This window comes from Suillus clintonianus (genome assembly GCF_016758775.1).
Source record: "Suillus clintonianus strain FC179 chromosome Unknown DEU56scaffold_17, whole genome shotgun sequence".
Taxonomy (NCBI): Eukaryota; Fungi; Basidiomycota; class Agaricomycetes; order Boletales; family Suillaceae; genus Suillus; species Suillus clintonianus.
In genome coordinates this window covers 54,378-74,550 of record NW_024539241.1, presented here as the reverse complement: position 1 = coordinate 74,550, position 20,173 = coordinate 54,378, and the positions used below count along the sequence as shown (strand labels likewise).

Below are 20,173 nucleotides of genomic sequence, written 5' to 3'. Positions count from 1 at the left end.
ACTGGATTTGAGAACTACGAACCTAACTCGGCGATGATAAGAGCAAGTCAATCCAACAGCAATTTTCCATTGAATCATGACCTCCACTGTGAAGCCTGTTCTTGCATCTCTCATCCCTGATTGCCATCAAGTCAACTCACATACTCTTCACCCCGATGACCAAGAAGCTAATATCTTGAATCGTCGTGCGGATTGCCGTAGCAACGTCCCACAACAACCTCAGGGCGCATGCCCTCCTCCACATTCCGTGTTGCAAGAGCCGTCATTTGTAGGTGTGGCACTATTGCATATCATGTGAAGTGACTAATAACAAAACCAGATAGATATCCGTATTCCTCCATTCTGGGAGACCACTCGCGATAGTGATCTCACTATCCGCCTCATCAGTGCTCAGCGCATGGAGCATCGGGCAGAGAACCGACTTATACAGAGACGCCTGAAGCGCATAATGATCGAACATGAACTATACCAGCACATGGACCAACGTACAAGGCAAAGATTGCACAAAGCTGATATCAGCATTGGTCTTTCACGCGGTGTGTTGCGAGTGTCTGGCCTTCCAGGCAAGACACGCGATGATGCGGATAGTGACAATTCGAGTGTATATCATGATTCAGAAGCAGAATCATTCTTTTGAGACTTGTTGCGTGCTCTCTCGGTTCCATTATACTGAATATATGTACCGCGGCTCCCTTCTTGTTTCAATAGTAATATTTTGCACGGGCCCAAATCATACTATAGCTAGTACTACTTGCTCTATGTCAATGGGGATCCTCGAGTATTTATGACGCGCAGTAAACGGCATGTAAGTGACTATACAAACAAGTGGCACCTCCGAGTCTGATCTTTTAGTGATTATGGCAGTACATGCAGGAATTGAACAGCTAGTGCCGAGCACTAACCAGTGCACGAACCTTGTCGTATATATTACTTGAAGACGTCTGTGACGGAGATAATCATTCAGACCGACTTCTTTCGAAGCATACACCGCCTCGTAGCCGCCGCGAACAATCAACACAGCCAAGAGCTTCTAGTAGTCATTTTGGCTGTTACTCTATGGAAAGTCCCACAGTACAATCACATCGGATCACACGCGTGAAGAGCTAGTAGTGACTCCTGACAATCCAGGTCTGGAATACCACTGTAGACGCAGGATCCAGCGCGTCAGACATACAGTCTGTCGCATCATCCAGTACTTTAGGGTCCCAATATGGCCAGCCAGTGCGGGCCACGTCGCAAGGATGACTATGGCGGCCCAAATGGGATATGCAATCGAGACAGTGACAACGTCAGAAGTGCGGAAAATCACAATAGACAACGATACTGCAAACAATATTACACTAGTGGTCAAAGAATGAGCTACTACCCCATGGCATTCGGACATAGACTCACCCCCAAATCAGGAATGCAAACGGCAGACTGAGCATCAGGGAAAGGCGTTCGACGGAACTTTTCACCCCAAACATGAAGGACGCCTGGAGGGCGTAAATAATAAAAGTAAAGCAATTAGAGGAAAACTTACCACGCGTTCAGCAGGGTATCGCCGGCCGTCATTGAGTTGTCTAGCAAAGACCAGTGTAACCACAAACGAGCCCATGGCACACAAAGTGGATAGGTATGATACAAGGATTGCAGAAGTTTGAGTCTGGACGAATGGGACCGCGAGAAAACTGATGTCGACAGCAAGTAATACAGTAGACTAGACATGGTCATTGGTCACACTAACAATATAAAGGAAGGTACAACTCACGAATATTGCGTATCCATTCCATTCACTATTGAGCCTGTCGGTAAAATTCCTATACCGCCCCAATTGGATGATCTTCTTATCGACCAATATCCAGTGAAGAACCTTTCTATGAGCATCAGGGGATCCGAACATTATAAGATTCATGACTCGAGAAAGGATGGTGTTTGAGTGCTCATCAGAATCTTGGTATAACGATTTGTTTGTGTTACGTCGGGCGCTTGGTTGTCCACAAAAGTTTAGAAACTTGACGATGCCTAGCAACTTAATCAGGAAACGGGGCGCGCTCCATACTAGCCCCGAACTCACAGAATCGTTCCATGCATCGAGCTGAAATCAACGAACATCTCAGAAGTAATGAACTAGCCTTTTGTACTTAGACTCACCGATGATACATACGGAATGCTCATTCTCCTTGTTGAGGCTGCCTGAAAAGGTTCAACAATGTCACCCCAAAACAGTGAATGATTCACTCATGAGCGGATCTATAAGGCCGAGCAGACTTTCAACCTGTTCCGAAGCAAAAGGTGATAGAGATGTGCCAAGATCGATATATTCTATCACGAGTCATCCGAGTACTGCTTGAAATCTTTACTAGTCTTTACTCACCTGCCTGAGCATGCATCAGAAGTTCTTTGAGTCTGACGACGACATCTTCTGGAAGACGGCGTTTGTTTGGAAACAGATTGACATGTCCCCTGTCGATATCATGATGTGGAAATAAGTAGAGTAAAGAAGGGCTGTAACGGAGTGTCAGCGCATTTACTCGGCAAAGTCAGAACATATGCGTACTTCGGAGGCGTGCGTACGAACCAGTACTCGCTTTCTAGCGCATACCCTGACAGAGACGCAGTGAGAAGTTCCAACGATAAACATTCCACGAAAAGAACTCACTGACGTGGCTTTTGCGTTCTACACCTCGAACACCAAGCATGAGGTGAATACATTTGTGGGCTTCGAACCAGAAAATGACACGTCTGTCGTGATCGACAAAGTAGTAGCCGATTGTTCTACCATCTCCCAACATGACCTCCAACGATAACTCGACGGACGGATGCAAGGCGATGCCTGCATCATACGCTTCTTTGTGAGCCTTTTCAGCAGCCTTGCCCATTTTGGCTGCAGTTTCAGGGTCTCGAACATCGGCATCAGTGAAAACTCTCTGGTGGGCGATGTGAGTAAAGCCATGCAGAAGAGGGGCAGACGCACTTTATATGGGTGGTAGAAAAACAAAGCTCCTGATGGGTGGGTGAGCGGCTCCCATCCCGCTACTGGAACAAGCTCCCTATGAGCCTGTTTCAATCTCGTCGCTAGCTCTCTCAACAATATTCTTACTCTGAACAGTCCAAAGAACCTTTCTCAACCTCAAAAATCACATATTCATCTCAACTGTGAGATAGATCATTACGAAAACGCACTCGTTAAATACAATTTGCGTACATCTTTGCATTCCTGTCGTTTCGTCTGATCTGGCTGGGTGTAATGGGGGTTAGAGTGATACCGAGCGACTGTCCTGGCACCGGAGACTGTGGTGGCGTGATGTAGATGCTAGGCTCGGACCCAGAGCTTGCTATCACTGGTGAACATGAGTTCTGGGGAGCCTGAGACTGAGTAGTGAAAACCACGGCATGCGACCCTTCGTCAAGCTCTGGAGTTTGAATCTGAATGTTCATTCCAGGTTGGCACCCTTCATCATGTAAAGGTGCATGAAGCAGTGGCACTGCAAGGGTCACAGAAGTCGTCAACTTGTCTTGTTCGGTTGGCTGAGAGCTCAACGCTAAACCCCGCTCTTGAGGTCTCTCTTTGTCATTAACGACGATTTGCCAACAGCGTCGGATCAACCGCAGGAGGACAGAAAGGACACTTGGGTATGAGCGAGATGCAGTCGTCCTGATGATGTGCCTCAACCAGGAGATGAACATGCGGATGGATTGTCCAGGCATGATCATCGACAATTCGAGGAAATTTATTTAATTTAAGCCGAGAACAGAATTTGTCTGCTGAAGTCTAGCGGGCAGAGAGTAGAACAATAGTCTTGCAGGCCGTGCAGTGTCTGAATCAATAACGTCAGATTCCTTTCAAGCTTCAGGCCTTCCGCAAGACTCGGAAGCCTGCAGGCTGCCTCATGCCTCAATATCACGGTGTAGGTCCACGAGCCTGAATGCCTGTCCCGTCGGTCCACCATGCCCATCCTCCTGTATTCCCAAGTCCTGGACCGGCCGCATAGCCTGAGACCAGGTTTGATTAATCTACCGTATAGTAGTTGGAACATGAACTGAGGAATCCGGGGACCATATTACGCGCCATGGTACGAGAATGCACTGGTACGTGGTGACTTATAGCCAGCCCGCAGACTGTTGATATCTGCGCAAAGCAGCACGATGTAAAAAGATAATCAGTGGACATGGCCCGTGTAGTGACCAGCGGAAGTTGTGTATTATCTTGTTATCCACCGCGAATATTTACACGTTTATACATCATGATGTCAGCACACACCGTCCCAACACTTCTACGACCGAACTGCACAAAAACTAGTATCGAGAGTATGGGTAATCATACAATGAAAAGGCAGACAACATCTGCAGGTCCAAAACGTATGATAACACCTACGCGCATCTCTGAGCTGTACTCGCCAAATCTGTGAGCAGCTTGGCCTCATCCAACATCTTCTTTGGTACCTTGCCAGTGACAGCTCCTTGTAGAGCAACGTTCGATACGAGATAGACCGGTTGATCGGGTAGCTTCGCCTCTTGGAGGTTAGTCTTGATGCTACGGGTGGTTTCTGCCACGTATTGGTCGCGCGCCCGCGCGAAGTAACTAGCCTTGTTTCCGCCTTCATCGTCACTGTTATAGCCAATATCTTTCATAAGGTTTCTGATGTGTTGATCCGCTTTAGAACGGACGATGAAAGCGGGAATACCAAAGCGCCTAGCATTGGAAAGGAGAGCGACGTCAGTGGCAGTGAAACGATTGTTGACCACGACGATGATGCAGTCGAAGACGAAGAGCCCTTGATCATTAAAATATTTCCAATCGGGGACCTTCAAGGTACCTGCTCCGGGAACATCGTACCAGACGAAGCGGTTGGATGGGTTTGGATCAGGGTATCTGGCCACCACGAGCGTGGTCTCGTTCACGCCGACCGCGGCAGCATCAAGATCCATGTTATGCTTGCCCCTTAACGCGTTAACCAGTGACGACTTGCCGCTACCAGCGACCCCGCTGATGGCGACGTGGAAGAAACCCGCCGTATGCTGTATCTTAGCTCTGAAAGCAGAATATTCTTCGGGGGTAGGTGTGACCACAGGTCGGGTGCCATCTCGCAATTGTGTCTCGGCTGCTTCTCTTGCAGCTTGAGCTTGCCTGGCTTGTTCAGCGGCTACCTGCGCAGCGCGCTCAGCTGCTTCTCTCTCGGCTTGGAGTCTCCTGTTTTCCTCTTCCCTGGCTCTCTGTTGCCGTTCATGCTCTTGCTGAGCAGCGATGGCAGCTTGTCTAGCAGCTTCTTCAGCAGCTCGCTGTCTGTGCCTCTCTTCTTCAGCCTCTCGTGCCAGTTGTTCGGCACGTTGTCTTTCTTCGCGAGCCCGTGCTTCTGCAGCCTCGCGGGCGGCACGTGCTGCCTGCTCGGCTTTTTCTATCTCGCGGCGCTGTCGTTCAGCTTCATCGCGAGCAGCTTGCGCTCTCCTAGCTGCCTCCGCTTGTTCAGCCTCAAATCGTCGTCGTGCTGCTTCCGCCTCGCGCCTGAGCCGTTCGGCCTCTGCGCGGGCTGCCTGAGCGGCACGTTCTGCTTTTTTACGAGCAGCTTCAGCGGCGGCGCGAGCCTGAGCATCAGCTTGCTCTTGTGCACGTCGAATTGCTTCCCAGTCTGGCTGATGTGACTGTCCTCCGCCCATGACTAGTATTTCGAAGGTTGTAGATGAAGATGTCGTCGGTTGGTCGGTAGCACTAACAAGACGTTGACAAACGTAGATTTTGGCACAGTGAATTGAGTTACTGACCCGAATCGATTGACGAGTAAATCGGTCTGTATGAGTGCCTTCTGAGAGTCTGGGGATCTTGGAATGTCCTGGCCGACTCAAATACCCACCGCCTCTAGTAGCATCGAGGGTCCGTCAAGGGTCATAACGGCAGCACAGTGATTGAACAGAGTACGAACCAGTGCACGAGCTTTGTCATATTACTTGAAAGTGTCTGACGGCGATCATGAACTTCTTTCGAAGCATACAGCGCCTCGTAGCTACCGCGAACACGGTAGTCCGTCGTGTAAGGCCATTTGTATATAGAAGAACATAGCCAATGAGTTATAACAATGTCACATTATATGCGTGATTTGGACGAGCTGTATGGGCCGGCAATTACCGGCACATCCGTTATCTTGCTCCGAGTAATATCAGCGTCAAATGTCCTGCGAGTGAGTTGGCCAGCGCTTATAGTCAGCATGCGCAATATTAATGTCATGATCTATCCAACAGCTTCAAGCCGACCACCCAGCTGGCGTCCATCACCTAAACGAGCGTAGATCATCATCAGCAGAATATCGCAGTCGACCGAGACGAGTTTCTTCCAATTTTCGAAATCCTCAAGCGCCTTCGTCCCAATATATCAAGAGGAAGGTGTCTAAGGGCAGGCATCAACATAAACCACACACCAGCCCACGGTCGTCCTCGTTGTTGGAACGCATGGAGTTACCATCTGAAGAAAGAAGTTTGCTTGATCGAATGGACTTGAATGAAGAAGCATTGAGCATACATATCAATGATGGCTCGTTAGATTCAGTGAAAGGCTGGAACACGAGAATGTCTGGGTCCCAACAGCATGCAAACACATCTCCGGATCTCCCCAGTCAAAGTTCGCCTTCGGTATGTTGCCACCAAAGAGTTCGGTCACGAGACTTACCGGCTATGCCAACCAATTGAAGTGTACGAAAACACGACCAGCACGGATTACTCTTAACTTTCCGTCTCAGACTCCCCCTGCCGACAAGTCTAGTGGTGGATTATTATCATCCGCATTCGAAGCTGGGATTAGCATGTTAACCACAGGTTTTGACATGCTACGCGAACCTCTACCAGAGTCAACAACTGCACACACTGGTGGCGGATCCGCATCTGTTATCGAGAGGTGCAGGCAACAATTGGCACCTGTTCTTCTTATGTCCGCCAAATCTCAAGACTCTTCGACACCTCTTGATATCACAGCGTGTACATCCGTGCTCACCGACGATCATTGCCGCGAGTTTCTGCAACAGGCTAGAGATATGAAACTTCAAATGGATGCCCTTGCCCCGCACCCACTACACAACCCTCGAATTGTCGCAGTTGATACACCCATCAACAAGAAGGGCGCAAACTACAGCACGGATAAACATGTTGAACCCACTCGGACTACACGTGTTTGGCCGGATTCAGACACGCCATCTATTGGGTCACGGAAGGATAGCGAAGCTACGTTGGTAGATTTGCCAATTGACCACAAGGCTCCCACTCCTGTCCAGGACTCTAGACAGAGCTCTGTTGAGGGCAACACATTCCAAGTCAAGCAGATCATGGATCATGATGAGGCCTTATCCCCGCACGACCCAAAATCAGCAAATGTTCGAACATCAGCTACTGTCTCTGTTTCACATCAGATCGCTGCACTACCATCTATTTCTGTGGAAGACATCGAAATGACGACATCCTCAGTGTGTCACTCAGCGAACCCAGAACCATCCCCAGCAGATGCTCAGAACATAGCAACATGTTCTTCTGCCGACTCCCATCCATCATCGTCGTTGCTAGCCCTCTCTATGCCCGGAACCTGGTTCAGGCGCCAAGGCCTCACCCGGCCAGGTATACTCAACGTCGACTTTGTGGTGGGAGATCGCATTATTCCCGCAGCTTCGTCGAGTTGGTACGCAAGACTCCGCGGTTTTAACTTAGTCGCCTTCCTTACGAGAAATTCTAGCTCCTCCAATCCTCCATTTACCGTGCAACTTTCTTGTTTCCGCAAGGATCCTCGTCATGAACTTCAGGAAGGTAATAGCCTGGATACCACTTTTGACGAAGTCAGGAGTGTGGGAGAGGATTGGCCTACCAAAGGCACCCTCGTGGTGCAATTGAATATTGATAGCGCCAATGGGCGATCCTGGCTTCCCTACGAATTGGTATGAAGCTATTTGTGGATGCTACCTCCAGAATAACTTAGCGTCTGCTACAGGAAAAGGGGGCACTGAATGTGACCTCGTCTATTACGCTAGGCAACAACACGATGCGTCTGATACACCTCAGTGATCTATCCGATTTTACCTTCGTTCTGTATGCCCTCTCGCCAGAGCTTCCAAAGAGGGGACGATGCTGGGCATCCAAAATTACTCGGCCAGACTCAGAGATACCATTTGACACAACAAATACTATTCACCAGTATGCAAACATACCAGTGACTGTATCATAGTTAAACTTCGTACCTTGAGATCGTCAGTCTAGTTTGCGTTGCTCATCACTTGCATTGTATACGTACACACGACATGATATATCAATAGCAAATTCCTTTATTAAAAATGACAATAGCCTATCTGTAGCGCTCGCTTTGGTATCAGAAGGTAAGCATATCCTACGTCACCGCCAAGTTTATCCGTAAATACGCCTCGAGGCGCGTTACGTTGATCTCGGCAACCGGAGGTGCCTGCCTGCCATTCCCCACATGTTTCTTTCTCTCATCCTCCTTGTACTTTTGGGCAACGCGCCATTCCTTTGTTCACTTCTTTACGACCGAAACGACCTCACTACGGCACATTCACTCGCGCTAAGCCATCTCCACCATATCATGTCCGGTGGAGACGCAGCCCATGCCACACCAGAACCTCCCGATGTCAACAGCACAGAAATTGAGCGGACCAAAGGCAGGCATATCAAGAAGGACGATCGGGTGCATACACAAATGTACCTCGCTCGAGCACGGATTGAAGGAATTGAGAAGTGGAGAGCGGCCGTGGACGCAGCGCTGCAGGCAGCCGAGGAAGAACGGGCGGAGTTTGAGGAAACGAATAGGAAACGGCGGAGAATCGAGGAAGATGCGTGGGGTGCTCTTGAAGAGACGCAAAACAACGAAATAGAGATTATGACGCAGGACGTCCAAGTTGAGGTACGTGACCAGTTATTGTCACCATCCTCTTTCCTTCTGATGACCTTGTCTATAGCATACTGACGCGGTGGGAGGTACAAAGCAGAAGCGCCGAAGTAGGCGACATGAGCTCTGGAAGGGCCTCCGAAACATGTTCTTTAATATTATCTTCTAGCCACGTCCATCGTTTGGTTTCTTATCGTTGGTATTTGTAATAGCACGATTATGGTGTTCTGGGAAGCATAGTGGGTGGATGGCGGCCGGGTGATGAATGAAGACGATAGCAAGCGATCACGAGACGGAAATCGCCATCGCTACCGTCCTTGTCCGAGCTGGACTGATGCTCATTCCACCAAAGGACGCGCCCAATCCATCGTCGTCTGACTCTCCGCGTTTCGAGGCAGTGATGGGTATGCTCGAGCCACCTCGTGCATGTTCCCAGTCATCAGCTATCGGGCCCTCCTCTATCAGATCATCCTCATCCTCGTCTTCATCTTCATCATCGCCAATAGCCACCGCTGCCCACTCTCGATACACGCCTTGTATGTACTCGCCTGAGCGTGGTAGCTTGTAGGGATCGAAAGGGAAAAAGGTGTGCAGATCCTCTGGGCCAGCGCTACCGGGTGCTACACCAGCAAACACAGGGTACGGTGCCCGTTTGTTCGCCTCCAGAATGGAGAAGCAGTATGTGAAATCAGTTGCTTGCGCAATACGCGCAAATTGATGTACGACGTTCTGAGAGCAAACCTAGTGTAGCAGCAAGGATTTAGCCGCCAAAGAATCTCTGGAAGATGATGATTAGCAAACCTTGAGAGGGTTCAAGTCAGATGTGATGACTCTCTGCACGACTCCTAGCTCGCTTATCCATATCTTCTGCCCCACCTCTTGTTCGCCCGGTTCCTCCTGTAAGTCACGCCAACGGAAGCAAAATATCAGGAACACAGACTGGACGACCGCATAGAAAACACTGTGATTGTTGGTAGAGGCATTGCCAGCCTCAACGGCATCCAGGTGTGCTCCAAGAAATGCGCATAGGACTTTAACGGCCCTCCGTGCGCCCTCACGATCAATAAACTGTGCGCGAGAGACAAAGCTTCCGATATAACTGCTTGCTGCGGCACGTTCCACCCCACTTGCGCTTGCGCTTCCAAAGAGGGCTTTGTCGACAAGTAGCCCCAGGAAAAGGTCCGAGAACTCGGGATGAAGGGAAGCGTACCAGAACAGGAGGAACTGAGTATATCGGGACTTGAAAGTGCGGAGGATAGTTCTGTCGAAGATGGCTAGGAGAGTGTGAAATTGAATTGCGAGAAGCGTATGTGGCTCGTGCTCGTGCGTAGTTGATGGATGAAGGGATTCGGAAGAGGGTAAGAGGACGGTGGGTATGGATGAATGCAAATTGTTAAAGTGGTCAAATACGAGCCTGAGAATCGCGTCAAGTTTCGAGACCATGTCATGAATGTGCCTGGTGTCTGTGGGGGCATCTTCAGCACCATTATCTGACGAGGCATCCGACGATAGGTCGCTCAGATCATCGTCAACATCATCCTCATCAGAAGAAGAGTCGCCCTCTTGCCCGACGATGGTATCAAACGGATCAAATTCAAAAAGTTCGCTGTCCGTAGGCTCAGTATCTTCAAGCTCTTCGAGCTCTACCTGAATTTCCACCTAAAATACAACAAATATTTATTAGGACCCAACAGGCAGGCGAACAAAGGGGAGAGCATACTCACATCGACCATCAAGGCCCGATCCACGATAAGGCCTAGGACCCTCTCTGAAAGTTCACCACAATACTCGGTTACACGCAGCAAATTTCGTATATAAGCTACATGCGCAGCTTGTGGCTGTCGTTTGTGGGGGAAATTTCGTACGAGGAGAGGAGCCAGTGATGATGGGAGAGTTGGTACAAGGTTAAAGAGATGCTCGAGAAGAGCATGCTGTCGATCGTAGATCACACGTCTCGTTACAGGGGTGGAACCTTCTAAATTGGAGGTAACGGCGAGAATACCAGATTCTACGAGTGTCGCGTTAAAACAATTTTGATGTTTTATTTTTTTCATGGCGGTAATAACTCACGATAAGTGAAACCCATCGCTATTCTATTGAGAATAAGCGATAGGTATTCTGGACGCGCACTAATGAGCATGCCGATGAATACGATGTACGACTTGACGAATACAGCATCCATGGCAGACCATGGTAAGCGAACGATTGCCTCTACCAGTGGCGCATGACGCCTCTCGAGGCGAGAAAGGACGTGCGAGAGTGCAGAAAGCCATATACGGAGCTGAATAGACGGCACAGTAGGTGCAAGCGTAGATTTGTTCGGGCTAAACTGGTCAACAAGATCATCAAAGTCTTTGCTATGGCCCTGCACACGATCATCAGCACGCGATCAATGGATATGCCACTAAACTCACATTGAGCTTCTCGCGTATGGCCTTATTCACATATGCGAGAAACATATCCTTCTTGAACTGTTCATCCTGCTTCACCCGCGAATTTGTCGCGATAGGGCGAGGGGTTAACAGTGGCGAGTCCGATGGCATGGATGGCGAGGAGGCTTTGGTATACTTGTCTAGGGTAGCCTTTTGGGTTGGCTCGAATCGCACGGAGGGTGAAAATGGCCCAGTTTTTGGTGCTCGTTGATTGAACTGGGAGTGTCTTGAATGCGGGTCCATTGTCGTGACCGTTTATGACTGCTTCGCATCCGGTGTGCAGCTGTGCAGGCAGTGAAAAACATCCTGTCAATTTTTTATTATAAATTATTTTGGGTTATCCTACAAAATTGACGTCTATTCCAGATAAGTCTCAAGTCCTCATCACCAACCACAATGTCTACCTCATTCTCGTCGGCCCACAGGCTCTATGTCAAGTCACTTTACCGCCGTATGCTGAAGAATGAACTGGACTGGGTTGTTCGCAGAGATATTTGGCGCGGTCGAGCAATGATGATTAGAGCCGAGTTTGAGAGAAACCGGTCAGTAATGGACTTGAATTTGGTTGTCACTCTGGTCTAACTGTCAGACGGTGTTTGCATATATCAGTGACGTGAATGAGCCGAGAGCTCTTGCCCAGATCCTTGAGAAAGCGGAGGAGCGTCTCGCAAGCAAGTTGCATCCCGACCCTTACATCCGTGAGTCTCCGCATCTCCGTCATATCACTTATCTAACGAAAGTTTATTTCCGTAGCTCCTACTATGCCAGGAGGAACAAAGTGGTATGTGGTGAACTTTTATTCTCATATTCGTCCTTTGTTGAATTCAAAACTCCTGCAGGGAACGCAATATACCTGTGCGTTCAATGCTTCGCCTTGGTGTCATTGTCCTGACACTTCCTTTCACAGCCCACCATTGCTCCTTTATACGATCACACAGCTGCCGTACATCATTAAATACCGTATACCTGCTTCGCCACCCAATGCACTCCGTTGTGTTAAACACTGGTCATCTTGCGTTAGTATGGCGATTGGCATGTCTTAAACTTCGTTGATTGTACCGAGCCTCATGAGTCCACTGGCATGTTCAACCTTTCTGCCTCATTGCCATCATCTGATCCCTTTCTGATGCATATCAGACGTGATGCCGGTCCTAGTCTCCGTTGCTGAACGACATATTGACATTTTAATTGGTTACAGTTCTCACTACATTGATAATCGGACGGACGAATGTAAGTCCCACCAGCAACGATAACTCATCGACCATCCCGTGATACCGCCGCATATATATCTTCATCCCGCACCTCTACCTGCATGCAACCCCCATCGCAGAGCAATCTTGTCCTCAGATCCGCTGACCACTTGCTCGCTGTCTGGAAAGTAGAGTCACAACAAATTGAGTCGGACTAGAACAGTAAGTACTTACGGTGAGGACAATGCTGAGGTCCTGACGCCTGGGAAGACGAGGGTGAAATTAAGCTGCGCCTGGATTTAGCCGTGCAACACAACCCTGTTGGACAATCTGGACTACAGTACTCAGTCAAATCCATTTATCCGGTGGCGCATCTAGGGCCCATCATGATGAACCCAAGGAAACTCGGAAGACACAAACAACATTTCTTATCAATGTCATGAAAGGGGTTTGGCCCGATGGGGGTTGAATAGGCTGCCCTGAAAGGCGTTCTCATCAAATGGAACGACCGTCTTCGTTCTTCTATGTGTCTGTCTGACTCCGTCTGACTAGATCTGACTCATAGATAAGCAATCGATAGCAGCTATCGATCACATCCGCAGTTGATTTATCAATCTCCTGCCACTGGGACGGGCGCACACGAGCGCCCATAGTTAGGGAGCATTATTCAACCGATTCGAACAGAAACAGAAAAAAAGAGGATTTGGTAGGTAATATATGATATTATAATTAACGCTACTCTCAGTTCACCGAAACAGACTCCCAGTGAGTACCAGTGAACGTCTCCTCGTCATAAACAGAGATGGCTTTCACAATATTGTGCACAATGTTTTACATGCTGCATACCTGTGGATGCCAGAAGGACTCAAATTTGTTCAATGCGAGGCACGTCAAGGTACAAACGTCTGTTGTTCCCCGTACGCTAGGTTACTGTACCAATAGTCTCCCGTATTTGATTGAATGAAGATAGTTCCTTCTATTTCAAGCTGTACCACGGTGGTCTGGCGCAGGTCATGGCGCCATGGTTCGACAAATCATTTTTTATTCCCGCTGTTCCGTCCACAATTTGATGTATCGTTCCTTGTCTCTTGTCAAGTGTATGTATCATGGTAAAAGTGCGAGAGTTGTTGGTTCCATGGCAGAAACTGAAAAAATGGGTAGGTACAAGTGGGGTAGGCGACACAGACAGTGATAGAACGATGGCGTAATAAGTGCTCACCCAAATTGCTGAAAATGCAAGAGTGTCTGTCAGCTGAACGGCTCTCGCACTAAAAATGCATACGCACTGGGATCTCTACCCACCATCCCGGTAAGCGCCCAATCTTCGACTCCAGGTGACGCACTTGACTGGGCGTGGGACAGGTAGCCTCGCATTCTGTATCCCTCCACAATACTAACAACAGCACCTTTCCCGACGGCGTCAAACACTGCGGTGGGATATTATCCGAGTCTCCAACCACCTTGCCATCTCCGGTAGTGCAAACACGAAGACCGAGATATAGACTGATGAAGGTAAGGGAATTCATCATGAAGAAGAAGCGGTCATCTGGCAGTATCTCGTCTGGCTGAACATGTTGGAAAGCAATGGCACCCATGTCCCAAATCTCCTTCTTGGTAATAGGAAAACCAAATAGCTGACGATAGCCGCACGGGGCCCGGGGAGGCCTGACGAGAACGTACTGAGATATGTCCGAGCTGTATTTAGAGGGCACCCATTGCTCCGGAGTAGACGGTGCTTTTGAGTCAGTGATCTTTAGACAAAATGAGTGGCAGTACACGCTAAATAGATGTGAGTTGAAGAGACACTCACCTGAAGTTTGCTTAGACTTTCTTCCAGTTGGCCTGTAGTGGGGGGCATTTTCGAGGTGGGTTCGGAGAATCATCGAACGAACAATATGTTATACTTTGGCATACGCCCGCGGCCAAGAATGAGGACGCTCGCAATTATGCTCGATGGGGTAAGAATCACGCGCTGTGGGCGCTATTAGCGACATCGAAAAGTGCGGCTGTGACGCTTGACACAGTGACCGCCGCGACGCGTTCAAACTTTTTGAAATGATTGAGCTGACTACAGGTCCTATCTTGTGCTCTTGGGCGGGTTCGAGCTGTTTATCAGTTCATTCGTATAGCACTTGTATGTTCTATATTCATGTTTGTATGATACCGTCACTTCAAAGTTCACATAGCTTTCCTAGATGGGCCTTGTACCTATGGTGAACTTTCATCATTTCCGTGCCATTGGTTCACGCTCATTCCTTGGCTATTTAATTCATCCTAACGACACCATCAGACGATGACTATTTTATCTTCCTCTCTGGACTCTGCTCGGCGACTTTCAGGGGTGCAAGTTCTTCAAAGGAACTGTAACTTCGAATAACATATCTGAAGATATGGCATCAGAGTGTGCAAATTTGGCAGAGTGTCCGTTGCTCGTGGAAAGGTGAGTCATATTGAGGAGAGTCATACGCACGCAACTGACTCACTCATTGGAGAAATCACGGTGGGCAAGTATAGGTGATATCGAAGCTTGATGCATGATGGTAGTGATGCAGATTAGACTGGTTCTTCGTGCAGAACAAAACGAACAAAAGGCTGTAATTATGTTTGATGGCAGAAATCACTGCGGGCAAGCCGGGACCTGTCAATGAAGCATGACGGTAGTTGCAGTCCATGGTAGAGCAAACTTCACCCATAGATTGCCACAACTGGCATTACGCGTCGAACAACAACTACGAGGTCGTATTGTGCTCGAGGGAGTTAGAATCACGGTGAGTGGGCGCTGTTGGGTGGCGTTCTGATGCCAGTGATAACGATTTGCTGCAAACTGTGGCTCATACTTATCTCCATCGGGTTCGAAGCATTGATTGTGGTTCTAAACAGTAGTGTCCTCGCCATGATCGATATAAAGTCACAGGTGCCGCTCATAAACCATGATTCTAGGGACTCTTCAAGACCCAGTGAGACTGCCATGTCATCTCACCAACCTCGAGATCCTTCTCAACCATCTGCACCTCACCAGCATTTCGCACCCTCTGTTACCCACTCTCAGGGATTTGCGAGTCCAAATGCTCCGACTACGCTGCACCGACCAACCCTGAGTGCCCGAACTCACACTTATCCATCATCGCCGGTAAGTGAATGTAAAGTATTTCAAGTCCTCACTGCTCACTACTACCTTATCAGCAATCTGTGCCGGGAAGAGGGGCCAAACAGGAGACTCTACCGAGTTTTATCCAATGGTCATTCAGAATAAGCGTGATTTCGAATGCCCCTGGTATGGGGTGTGGTCCAAAGTCTTGCAAGGCTATATATTTCGTGAAGCAGACGGATCACAAACAGCATGCACTTGTATTCCACAGGATTCTCGTTGCGTCCTATGATACTGGTCACTTGCCGCATAGTGGCAGATCCGGTTGGTCTGACATAGCCATGAGCAGCCCTTCGTCAGATCGGCATTTGATCACTCCAGGGAGCTTTCCAGGCCCCTGTGCCATACAATCCTACCCCAAATTTTAGTCTTCGATCACGGACACTTTTCGGAGGACCACTGCCTCCCTTGACACCTAGCCCTTTACCCTCGGCCTTCCCGCGTAACGTATCGCACCCTGAAAGTCCTACTACCCAGCGTGTTACTCGTTTGCAAGCTCGTCGTGCTGGAGATGCTTCCAACCCTCAAGTCACCACCCGTTCATTGCCTCAATTCTCAACACCGTCGAATCACAATCCATTAGATGGTACCATCCCAACAACTCCTTCCACACCAACAACAGCCGCGTCTTCCAGAGTTCCGGATTTTGTGCAAATACTCGAGCATGCGCAACAGAGCTTCCCAGCCATTCCTGGTCATGTAATCCGCCGTGTTATTATGACAGTTGAAATTAAACCGGAGCCGGGCAACGGCGAGAAAGTCAACTGGGAATTTATTTGGGAGGATCAAGTGGTGGAGCAGGTCTTTCATGCGTTCGAGGCTGATCACGCTCTGAAATATTTGGGAGTGATCATGGCTGCTGGTCGTCGCTGGGTGTACAGCACCGTGCACCGTGGCCCGCTAATTACCCGCACGATGTCGGAGATGCGTGATCCAACTTTCCGGGAAAACACTGGGCGGCCATCTCTATGGTCAACCGACTCGAGGGCAGAGGAGTGGCCCACAAATCAGGCTTTTAGACCCTCGTTGACACGCCCACACTTTATCCCCCCGACAAATGGTGTTGGCACCATGTATGAATTTAGCCTCCTGGATGCCGAGGGAGAGTCCCTAAGGGTCTTTCAAGAAATCGTAGACGACCTGCGCCATCATACCAGTGATATTTGGGTCTAGAGATTGTCGCGAGGTGGAATCAAAGTGGAAATATATCGATGCGGACGAGTCGACTGAGTTGCCTTGGCTGTTCGATCTATTCTTCTACGCTTGACCCTCATGTTAAAAGCGTTGCAGTATAAAAATATAGATTTTCTCCCTCATGCTGAAAGCGTAACATGATATATATATCTTATCACATTTGAAAATACAACAATTTTTTGATCGTTCAAGTTTGCACTGATGCCGCGACCCAAAATGAAGTGCTCGTCCCCGGAAAAATTCACCGTCCGCCATGTATTGTTCTACACATCTGAATGCGTCTTGGTGGATTATGATCGATTATGTACCGCAAAGATGATACCTGCGAGTCGTTGTGTAACAGCAGATTGTTCAACATCCATTGAAAGCATCAGATGACAACTTACAAGGAATTCAATGGATAAGGATGAGTATGGAGCTAACTGCGACCTTGAGCCCCAGCACCACTCCCGCTTGCAGTGGTAGTCTGTTGGAGTGGGTAAACACGCTCCAAGCGCCATCGTGGAGGCATCCTCAGTCTTCCATGAGACCAGCACGAGTAGTAGCAGAAGAACGCCTTGCACCAGTGCACGTCTGGGAGCGAATCAAGGTCAGACGACTCAGCCGGTGGGTCGTTTCCCACCGTGGCCGATTGCTGCCTAGATAGATGTCGGGTATCACCAGCTTTCCTGTATTCTGGTAGCTTAGCAGCTTTAAGTCGCTAGAGTGGTATCAATCAGCATCAAGATATGAAAAAGTAAGAAGATCTAAGTTACAGTAAACTTGCGTCCGGCTGCGACTTCAACGGTCGGTGGCTCGTGGGTGGGCCTTGATCTGTGCAAGGAAAGGTGCTGCCGCAGGAACTGCGTAAATCCATTTGTATGACGGGGAGAAGTTGCTCCAATCTGGACACGCACTCAGCCATGCACTACGAGTCAACCAAAAGTAAGGACTGACATTAATACTGTCAATGCGAGTTGTGGCCTGCACCGCGGGAGAGCGGTTCCGAGGTAGGGCAGATGTAGCAGGGAACTGCATGACGATCTTTAAGTCAACTACGGCAGGAAAAGATCAAAGACATACATCTAGGGGGTTGCGAGGCTGATTGTTCGGAACTGCATTCGCGTGAGAAGGCATGCGAAGGAGTTTGCGGAGGCGGCGAGCAAAAACGGATTGCTGCGGTCCTGTAGCCGGAGGTCTTTGCGGCGTAGGGGGGAAAGAAATTCCAGGTGATGTCCCTGGGTTACGGCGCACAGCACCAGGACGGCGGGTTGCCTCAGACTACAATAGTGGTGATGTAGATGAGTGGTATAATGAATAGTACTGGTAGATCGAGATGCATACCTTGAGCAGATCACCGAGGCTTGACTTTTTATGTGCACCAGTCTATAAGGAATATTAGCGCACGCACAACAGATATATGGGTACACTGGCCTGGGCCAGGATCTCGGCCGGAGTGTTATATATATAAATCTCGCTACCACTTGTGTAAGCTAGTTGACGTGAGTCGGGTGAAAGGGTTAAGGAGTGGGGAGGTAGAACATCGAATGATGCGAGGAGATGGCGGGAGTCGAAGGCCCAGATCTTGATTGTTTCGTAGCAAGCGCTAATGAGGAGATCACCATCAGATGACAGCGCTAGGCCAGCGAGAACCATGGTGTGCCCTTCGAAGGGAGTTCCGATAGTCTCCAGGGTGGATGCATCGAACTCATATATTGACCTGGCAGGGCCATCCGTGAAACTGAATGCAGCAATGATAGTTGTGTTTTTGTTTCTCCAGAACACTGGTGCATATGTCATGGGGTCGTAGCCAAACCTTCCCACTCTGACCTTCATTTTCTGTGTGTGTATATCCCACACCTCAAGGCACTTCCCGACATCTGTCATGACTGCGAGTTTCTTCGAGTCTTGCGAGAATCGAACTGCGCCCAGACTCTGAACGCTCGTGAATGGTCCACCGATGAATTTGCCAGTCTCCAAGCTCCATATCCGAGCCGAGCGATCGAGTGCCCCGCTCACCAGCAACGTGCTGTCCTCAGAGATATCGATGCAATAAGTTTCTTGTGAGTGACTTTCAAAAGTCTTCACGATGCCGGTCTGAACATCACACGCTTTGAGCTCCCCGCGACCGGAATGTGAACCACCAGTGGCAATCCATCGACCATCCCTTGAAACAGCCACTGCACGGACTTGCCGCTGACAATCATCCCGCAACTTCGAAATCTCCTTACCCAACTGCAAATCCCATTGCCGAGTAGTAAGATCGTCAGATCCGCTGATCATTCGCTCTCCGCTCGGAAAGTAGGATATCGAGCGAATCTGATCTTCGTGACCCCGCAAGGTCATTGCTGGCGCCAGAATCATCGCCGTGCCTGTAGTGGCGGGCTTCGTTGATGTGGACGCCATGACTTGTGTCTTCACAAGCAAGACGCAAACAGTCAGGTACGGACAAGAGATCCCTTGGATGCGTTGAAGCGCCGGCGAGATCTCCTGGTGTACTTTAGGCCCGCTATTGATGATAGTTCCTGCTCCCTCGAGCACAGTTTACTACCTGTCGAAGACAATCATCAGTCCAATCGTGCTGCATGTTCAGATGAGATTTGCTGTTACCAAGAGGTTAGCAGGCAAAGTGATCGAACTTAAGCGCCGCCGTTGCATATGTATATCCCTTGCCACGCCCCTTCCACATGGCACTGGTAGTTGTGCAGTGCCCTGAGCGCTTATATTCATCAAATTTCCTTCTGCTGCGAAGGTTTTGAAACGTGAAAACAATATGAAGAAATCGAACGAACTGGACTACCGCCTCCTACAGCTTGTAATCTGCTGCTATCAATTCTATCGAACTCTCCGATAACCAACGACGCAACGCCAGGAGTCTATCCAGAAGTGTGTTTACCTCCCGGCTCGCGTGGAGGACACCCCGAAAGCTAGGGCAGTGGGCACTCTCATGGGGACTTACTTATCGTCAATCGTTCAGATGAGTAATGAACTGTTCCGAAATCCGTGTCTTCAATTCATAAACGAGGCGATTGAACGACAACGAGGCTAAACAAGCAGAGGCAGCTAGGAGAGCCCAAGCTGATCACGAAGAAGCCGAGCAGGATGATTGAACGAGACGCTGAGGTTGGTTTATGGTTTATTGCTTCCGATGCCCAATTGCAATTTGCCGTCAGCGCGTCAGCGCTAGCCCCTGAACCAATCTATGTCCAACTGTTCGTGTATAAACCACCAGAATCACTATCCCGGCGGAATTCTACGGCATGATGTGCATCTCCTCTGGAAATTTATAGTGCGAAAACAAAGCTGAATTCGTGCGGATTGAGGACAGAGTCTTCTGGCCACGTTGTCGCGCACTTTTTTTCGCTGGTATCTTTTATAT

The 20,173-nt window shown here is 49.1% G+C and overlaps 10 protein-coding genes across 10 annotated transcripts; 4 read left to right on the top strand and 6 right to left on the bottom strand.

Moving 5' to 3' along the window:
* Positions 1–1,388: 1,388 nt before the first annotated feature.
* DEU56DRAFT_731794 (uncharacterized protein) lies at positions 1,389–3,016 on the bottom strand (the record flags this gene model as incomplete). Its single annotated transcript, XM_041348234.1, has 8 exons — positions 1,389–1,475; positions 1,523–1,699; positions 1,751–2,077; positions 2,207–2,304; positions 2,357–2,445; positions 2,561–2,585; positions 2,642–2,909; positions 2,957–3,016. Coding segments are annotated over 8 exons (1,131 nt in total), but the record flags the coding sequence as incomplete, so codon positions are not given.
* On the bottom strand, positions 2,964–3,731 carry DEU56DRAFT_787969 (uncharacterized protein). The gene is made up of 2 exons (XM_041352445.1): positions 3,188–3,731; positions 2,964–3,136 (listed from the first exon to the last, which is right to left on the bottom strand). The coding sequence occupies exons 1-2, from the start codon at positions 3,694–3,696 to the stop codon at positions 3,133–3,135; spliced, it is 513 nt and encodes a 170-aa protein (XP_041211126.1). The 5' UTR covers positions 3,697–3,731; the 3' UTR covers positions 2,964–3,132.
* Positions 3,732–4,216: 485 nt separating this feature from the next.
* DEU56DRAFT_787966 (interferon-inducible GTPase-domain-containing protein) lies at positions 4,217–6,077 on the bottom strand. Its single transcript, XM_041352444.1, has one exon. The coding sequence runs from the start codon at positions 5,635–5,637 to the stop codon at positions 4,354–4,356; it is 1,284 nt and encodes a 427-aa protein (XP_041211125.1). The 5' UTR covers positions 5,638–6,077; the 3' UTR covers positions 4,217–4,353.
* DEU56DRAFT_787963 (uncharacterized protein) lies at positions 6,078–8,266 on the top strand. Its single transcript, XM_041352443.1, has 4 exons — positions 6,078–6,155; positions 6,217–6,603; positions 6,663–7,889; positions 7,943–8,266. The coding sequence occupies exons 2-4, from the start codon at positions 6,424–6,426 to the stop codon at positions 8,174–8,176; spliced, it is 1,641 nt and encodes a 546-aa protein (XP_041211124.1). The 5' UTR covers positions 6,078–6,155; positions 6,217–6,423; the 3' UTR covers positions 8,177–8,266.
* Positions 8,267–8,301: 35 nt separating this feature from the next.
* On the top strand, positions 8,302–9,332 carry DEU56DRAFT_181608 (uncharacterized protein). The gene is made up of 2 exons (XM_041344947.1): positions 8,302–8,866; positions 8,922–9,332. Exons 1-2 carry the CDS (start codon positions 8,426–8,428, stop codon positions 9,018–9,020), a joined length of 540 nt encoding a protein of 179 aa, XP_041211123.1. The 5' UTR covers positions 8,302–8,425; the 3' UTR covers positions 9,021–9,332.
* On the bottom strand, positions 9,033–11,569 carry DEU56DRAFT_181611 (RNA polymerase I-specific transcription initiation factor RRN3). The gene is made up of 5 exons (XM_041344948.1): positions 11,266–11,569; positions 10,922–11,216; positions 10,576–10,859; positions 9,653–10,510; positions 9,033–9,592 (listed from the first exon to the last, which is right to left on the bottom strand). The coding sequence occupies exons 1-5, from the start codon at positions 11,524–11,526 to the stop codon at positions 9,137–9,139; spliced, it is 2,154 nt and encodes a 717-aa protein (XP_041211122.1). The 5' UTR covers positions 11,527–11,569; the 3' UTR covers positions 9,033–9,136.
* Positions 11,570–11,679: 110 nt separating this feature from the next.
* DEU56DRAFT_870126 (NDUFB9, NADH-ubiquinone oxidoreductase) lies at positions 11,680–12,238 on the top strand (the record flags this gene model as incomplete). Its single annotated transcript, XM_041355604.1, has 5 exons — positions 11,680–11,825; positions 11,893–11,981; positions 12,037–12,064; positions 12,123–12,138; positions 12,191–12,238. The coding sequence occupies 5 exons, from the start codon at positions 11,680–11,682 to the stop codon at positions 12,236–12,238; spliced, it is 327 nt and encodes a 108-aa protein (XP_041211121.1).
* Positions 12,239–13,623: 1,385 nt separating this feature from the next.
* On the bottom strand, positions 13,624–14,480 carry DEU56DRAFT_787934 (uncharacterized protein). Its single transcript, XM_041352442.1, has 3 exons — positions 14,284–14,480; positions 13,760–14,224; positions 13,624–13,700 (listed from the first exon to the last, which is right to left on the bottom strand). The coding sequence occupies exons 1-3, from the start codon at positions 14,329–14,331 to the stop codon at positions 13,689–13,691; spliced, it is 525 nt and encodes a 174-aa protein (XP_041211120.1). The 5' UTR covers positions 14,332–14,480; the 3' UTR covers positions 13,624–13,688.
* Positions 14,481–14,926: 446 nt separating this feature from the next.
* On the top strand, positions 14,927–16,164 carry DEU56DRAFT_181458 (uncharacterized protein). The gene is made up of 2 exons (XM_041344946.1): positions 14,927–15,603; positions 15,657–16,164. Exons 1-2 carry the CDS (start codon positions 15,271–15,273, stop codon positions 15,987–15,989), a joined length of 666 nt encoding a protein of 221 aa, XP_041211119.1. The 5' UTR covers positions 14,927–15,270; the 3' UTR covers positions 15,990–16,164.
* Positions 16,165–17,233: 1,069 nt separating this feature from the next.
* On the bottom strand, positions 17,234–19,200 carry DEU56DRAFT_910060 (uncharacterized protein; the record flags this gene model as incomplete). The annotated part of the gene is made up of 6 exons (XM_041357145.1): positions 17,234–17,515; positions 17,571–17,699; positions 17,752–17,826; positions 17,878–18,075; positions 18,139–18,180; positions 18,223–19,200. The coding sequence occupies 6 exons, from the start codon at positions 19,198–19,200 to the stop codon at positions 17,234–17,236; spliced, it is 1,704 nt and encodes a 567-aa protein (XP_041211118.1).
* Positions 19,201–20,173: the final 973 nt, after the last annotated feature.

Coding starts and splice junctions, on each gene's coding strand:
- DEU56DRAFT_787934 (XM_041352442.1), bottom strand. CDS start 14,331: ATGCCCCCCACTACAGGCCAACTGGAAGAAAGTCTAAGCAAACTTCAG. Junction 14,225..14,283: donor AAAGTCTAAGCAAACTTCAG/GTGAGTGTCTCT, acceptor TTTTGTCTAAAG/ATCACTGACTCAAAAGCACC.
- DEU56DRAFT_181611 (XM_041344948.1), bottom strand. CDS start 11,526: ATGGACCCGCATTCAAGACACTCCCAGTTCAATCAACGAGCACCAAAA. Junction 10,860..10,921: donor AGCGATGGGTTTCACTTATC/GTGAGTTATTAC, acceptor CGACACTCGTAG/AATCTGGTATTCTCGCCGTT. Junction 9,593..9,652: donor CTGACTTGAACCCTCTCAAG/GTTTGCTAATCA, acceptor CTGCTACACTAG/GTTTGCTCTCAGAACGTCGT.
- DEU56DRAFT_181458 (XM_041344946.1), top strand. CDS start 15,271: ATGCCAGTGATAACGATTTGCTGCAAACTGTGGCTCATACTTATCTCC. Junction 15,604..15,656: donor ACACTTATCCATCATCGCCG/GTAAGTGAATGT, acceptor CTACCTTATCAG/CAATCTGTGCCGGGAAGAGG.
- DEU56DRAFT_787963 (XM_041352443.1), top strand. CDS start 6,424: ATGGAGTTACCATCTGAAGAAAGAAGTTTGCTTGATCGAATGGACTTG. Junction 6,604..6,662: donor CCAGTCAAAGTTCGCCTTCG/GTATGTTGCCAC, acceptor AACCAATTGAAG/TGTACGAAAACACGACCAGC. Junction 7,890..7,942: donor CCTGGCTTCCCTACGAATTG/GTATGAAGCTAT, acceptor CGTCTGCTACAG/GAAAAGGGGGCACTGAATGT.
- DEU56DRAFT_181608 (XM_041344947.1), top strand. CDS start 8,426: ATGTTTCTTTCTCTCATCCTCCTTGTACTTTTGGGCAACGCGCCATTC. Junction 8,867..8,921: donor CGCAGGACGTCCAAGTTGAG/GTACGTGACCAG, acceptor CCTTGTCTATAG/CATACTGACGCGGTGGGAGG.
- DEU56DRAFT_787966 (XM_041352444.1), bottom strand. CDS start 5,637: ATGGGCGGAGGACAGTCACATCAGCCAGACTGGGAAGCAATTCGACGT.
- DEU56DRAFT_787969 (XM_041352445.1), bottom strand. CDS start 3,696: ATGATCATGCCTGGACAATCCATCCGCATGTTCATCTCCTGGTTGAGG.